The sequence below is a fragment of the Photinus pyralis genome, unplaced genomic scaffold (assembly GCF_008802855.1).
Source record: "Photinus pyralis isolate 1611_PpyrPB1 unplaced genomic scaffold, Ppyr1.3 Ppyr1.4_LG10, whole genome shotgun sequence".
NCBI classification, from domain to species: domain Eukaryota; kingdom Metazoa; phylum Arthropoda; class Insecta; order Coleoptera; family Lampyridae; genus Photinus; species Photinus pyralis.
In genome coordinates, this window is record NW_022170250.1 from 2,081,982 (window position 1) to 2,087,068 (window position 5,087).

General features: G+C 36.1%; 1 protein-coding gene across 1 annotated transcript; it reads right to left on the bottom strand.

Moving 5' to 3' along the window:
* Positions 1 to 2,370: 2,370 nt before the first annotated feature.
* Positions 2,371 to 4,210, bottom strand: LOC116161884 (cell wall protein DAN4-like; the record flags this gene model as incomplete). Its single annotated transcript, XM_031475366.1, is given in 4 exon segments — positions 2,371 to 2,548; positions 2,834 to 3,121; positions 3,173 to 4,090; positions 4,140 to 4,210. Coding segments are annotated over 3 exon segments (1,205 nt in total), but the record flags the coding sequence as incomplete, so codon positions are not given.
* Between the last annotated feature and the right edge of the window lie 877 nt (positions 4,211 to 5,087).

Here is a 5,087-nt window from a genome sequence, read left to right on the forward strand (position 1 = left end):
TAGACTAGAAACCAATTTCGAAAGAAAATTCAAAGGGCTGTAACTTTTGAAATAGTAGCCCAATCTTAGAACTGTTTGAAATTATGGATTCTACAGGCCACATTCTATAAGAAAATTTTTTTCCGGGTCGATCTGAGACAATTTTTTTTTCGGGGCTCAAAAAAAAGCAGTGTATAACCTTCCTTTTTTACCAAAAATCGACTGCACCAAAATTTCTCGGGAAAACACTTTTTCTTATTAATTTTGGTGTGTAGAATTCAAAACAATTCGTACTTTTTCGATCAGACTTCTCAATCAAAAGTTATAGACTAGAAACCAATTTCGAAAGAAAATTCAAAGGGCTGTAACTTTTGACCTAGTAGCCCAATCTTGGAACTGTTTGAAATTATGGATTCTACAGGCCACATTCTATAAGAACATTTTTTTCCCGGTCGATCTGAGACAATTTTTTTTGCGAGCCTCAAAAAAAGGCAGTGTATAACCTTCCTTTTTTACCAAAAATCGACTACACCAAAATTTCTCGGAAAAACACTTTTTCTTATTAATTTGGGTGCGTAGAATCCAAATCAATTCGTACTTTTTCGATCAGACTTCTCAATCAAAAGTTATATAGACTAGAAACCAATTTCGAAAAAAAATTCAAAGGGCTGTAACTTTTGAACTAGTAGCCCAATCTTGGAACTGTTTGAAATTATGGATTTTACAGGCCACATTCTATAAGAAAATTTTTTTTCCGGGTCGATCTGAGACAATTTTTTTTTCGGGCCTCAAAAAAAGGCAGTGTTATACCTTCCTTTTTTACCAAAAATCGACTGCACCAAAATTTCTCGGGAAAACACTTTTTCTTATTAATTTTGGTGCGTAGAATCCAAAACAATTCGTACGTTTTCGATTAAACCTCTCAATAAAAAGTTATGGACAAAAATCAAATTTCGAAAAAAATTCAAAGGGCTGTAACTTTTGATCTAGTAGCCCAATCTTCAAACTGTTTGAAATTATGGATTCTACGGGCCAAATTCTATAGGAAAATGTTTCCCGGTCGATCTCAGACAATCTTTTTTTCCGGCCTCAAAAAAAGGCAGTACTTTTAAGTTATTCAAATATTTGAGAACAATTTAGAAATGTTTAGGGAAAGTTTCCATTGTCACAAAATCAGATATAAAAATCCCATACATCTGAATACCGAACTCGATAGTCTACGTAACTTAAAAACAATAGGGACCTTTCTTATATCCTTAAGACCATGTGTACCAATTTTCAAAGCGATCGCACGTTTCTAAACGAGTTATCATGCACACGGACAAACGGATGGTCAAAAATGGATCGGTTCCAAAATCGCTAGGATTATTTTCAGAAAGGCGTACGTATCATGTGCACGACGCTTTGAAAACTGGTACACGTATTCTTAAGGATATAACTGGTATAAGAAAGGTCCTGGTAGGTACCTCCTATATAATAATATAATAATAATAATACGCTTTTACTCCCCTTAAATTTGTATATAACAATAGAAATATAAAGAAAGCTAACCCCATACAAAGTATAACTTGATTTTTTAAGTAGTATTAAGACTTTTATCTAGTATACTATTTTAAATTTTTAATGTATTTGAGTGACAAGTATTTGAATACTTTTTACTGTACTCAAATACTTTTCAAAGTAAGTTAATGAAATACTTTTCAAAGTTTTCGAATACTTTTTATAGTATTCGAATACCTTTGAAAGTATTCGAATACTTTTGAAAGTATTCGAATACATTCTAAAGTATTTGAATACTTATTTTTTTAAGTATTTGAATACTTTTCAATGTATCTGTATCTAGTATTCGCTTGTGCTGGACGTAAAAGTATTTAGTATTCAAATACTTTTTGAAAGTATTCTGCCCAGTTCTGACCACAACAAACTTTTTCAAATACACAATCCCAAGAATTGCTTTTCGTTATTGTTTGTACCTAATTCATTCTTTAGTTAAGGTTGAAGTCATTAGGAAGAGACAGTCATCAACGTGTCATTTAGGATATCTCAGTATTCCAATAATAATAATTGTTTATTGTTTGTTCTTTGGGGTTTTCCATTATTTATAATGAATGATGGGAGGATTATTTATGGTGATCGCTTAAAATTATAGGATTATTGTTTTCAACAGTGGTCTTAAATGGTCAAGTAACTATACCAAATGCAGCGCCGAATCTGCAGGCATATCTTCACGATAATTCGAGTATATACTTATTATTAATGTGTAACCTTATTTATTTCAACAACTTTGAAGTGTAGTGTCCTATGAACTTAGAGAAACCTTGCATGCCAAATTTGTAACAATGCAGGTCTTTGTGCCGCCACCTACAAGACTTTTAACAAATAAGTACTTACTTGTCAACACAGTGGGCGGCCGTTATAGCCCAGTTTTCGTTCAATAAAGCTGCACCACATTTGTGTAAGTAAGTCGATGTTCTCCATTGTCTTAAAGAGATCTGCCAGGGCCACTTGCCAAACGTTGATCTTTCACCTCCAACTATTCTGGCTTCGGGATACATTCGTCTTCCACAAACTGTTGCCAATAAAAGAGTCGATGTAATCATTACCATTTTATACAAATTACACATTTATGGATTAACTTCGAAAATTCACTTGTTCATTCTACAGCGCGCGAGCTAATAACCTTCGTGTCTACACGGAGTGAAGTATAAATGTAGACTTGCTCTGAAATTTTTCTCGCAACATCAATTGATAGCCAGAAGGATTTATTTTACCTTGAAAGTTCATGGACCGAAACAAGAGTGTGATTTAAATTAATATAAACACGAAGATTATTTACGCGATGCTTCAAACTTACCATCAGTAAAATCGCTCATATTTACACCACCGGTTGTCTGTGGGACTTGGACAGGTAGCAATGGCAAGGTAGTCGAAAGCGTTTCCGTGGTAATTGCACTTGAACTTGTCACATTAGCGCTTTCTCCGATTGACGACATTTGAGAACTTGAACTTAACGTGGAGGTTTGTACTGGCATTGTACTACTTTCCAGTGTGTAATTGACTGTAACCGAGCTCGCTGTAGGTGTTAGGGTTGATAAACTGGGAATGAGTACCCATCCATCTGGAGTGGTCAGTGGTTTCCATCCTAAATATTCAAGATTTATCGGTTCTAATGCTTATTAGCTCACGCACTTACCCTGGGATATGTTTGAGGGTTTCGTTGTCTCTTCGCTAATTGTTGACCACGTGATTAGCGTGGCGCTGGTAGTTTGTTCGACTGTGGGAGGTGGTTGTAGAGGCTTGACCTGCTCAATTTCGTTGGTAGCTGGGTTTCCAACGACTGGAACCTCGTTGGGTTCGACCGTGGATGTTGTGTTCAGCTTTACAAGAATCGGTATCACAGCCTTTTCTGTCGTTGTGACGGCGCTTGGTGTTTTAGCACTGGTTGAGGTTGCTGGTGGTTTAGTTGTCGTTGCACTAGTGGATGGTTTAGTTAATTTGATAGTTGACGATGAAACTATAATCGGTTTCTTTGTAATTATAGGTTTAGTAATTAATTTCACAGGCTTCGTTGTTCGTGTGGTTGTAGGTGTCGTTGGTCTTGTTAGTTTGAAAGGTTTGGTCGTAGTTGATGCCGGCTTCGGGGTCGATGAGGGTTTCGGCCTCGGTTTTGTGGTGTAAGACGGTGGTTTTATTGTTGTCACTGTGGTTTTCGTTGGCTTGGCTGTTACGTTTAAAAGTGACGTTGTGTGTTTCTCAACTGTTTGAAATGTTGAGAGTTTGTAACTATCTTCTGATGTTCTGGTGAGATTCTCTTCTTTTAACGTTGTAGTAGTCAACACTGATGTCGTATTAGGCATCAAACTGGATTGTGAAGTTACTATAGGTGACGTAGTGGTCGAAGACACTATCAAAGAGCTCGTTGATCTTGTCATGGTTATGTTCCCGTCAAACAAAATTCCTTCAATTTTAGTTGTAGGGTGCTTTGTTGTACTTGAAATTCGACTAGGTGGTTCGCGGGCAGGAATAATGGCGGTATCGATAGAATTACCATCTTCGTGGGCTGGTCTAATGTGACAACAAGAACCAAAGTAAAAACCATCTATGCACGTTCCTAAATGGGTCCCGTTAGCTTTTAGACAGTCTATTGCGAACATGCATACCCCTCGTTCATTACTTTTTCTTGACACGCAGGGCAAATTTCGAATGTTTCGTCCTGTGCTTCCTGGAACAAAAAATTGTGCTTAGTGTCGTCAATTTTTTAATTTTTCTTTAATTAATATTGTTTTTTGCAACTGAAGGGGATTTCAGGTAAATTTGCGTAAATGGACAGTTCAGAAAAGAACTGTAAACATTTGGTGCACCGTTTCTCCACCACTGCCCTAACAATGCCGACGGCGGGGAGTGTAAACGGAGCTGGGCTGAGCTTATTACCTATGACGTACCAGCAATGGGGTTGCTTTTCAATTATACTGTTTATATTCATTGATTCCTAACGTTTGATTATCTAATCTTTAACAAAGAAAAATTATACATAAGGAATTTTTATTAGTATCGTTTACATGATTCACAGTGCTTAGGTTTTTAGTTTTTATGCCGATTAGAAGTAATGTTCCACTTTTTAGTAGGTATGTTTAGTAGAACACCGTCATTTCTATTAATTTTAGTTGTGAAAAGAATGGAAACAGCGAATCTAGTTTGAAAGTTAATACATTTCAATCAAATACGCATCCTTGTTTCGTCCCGGTGGAGTACACCTTTTCAAATATTTATCGAGAATGCTTTAGCACACACCTTCAAGAGAAACCAATTTCGAAAAAAAATTCAAAGGGCTGTAACTTTTGAACTAGTAGCCCAATCCTGGAACTGTTTGAAATTATGGATTCTACAGGCCACATTCTATAAGAAAATTTTTTTTCCGGGTCGATCTGAGACAATTTTTTTTTCGGGCTCAAAAAAAGGCAGTGTATAACCTTCCTTTTTTTACCAAAAATCGACTACACCAAAATTTCTCGGGAAAACATTTTTTCTTATTAATTTGGGTGCGTAGAATCCAAATCAATTCGTACTTTTTCGATCAGACTTCTCAATCAAAAGTTATAGACTAGAAA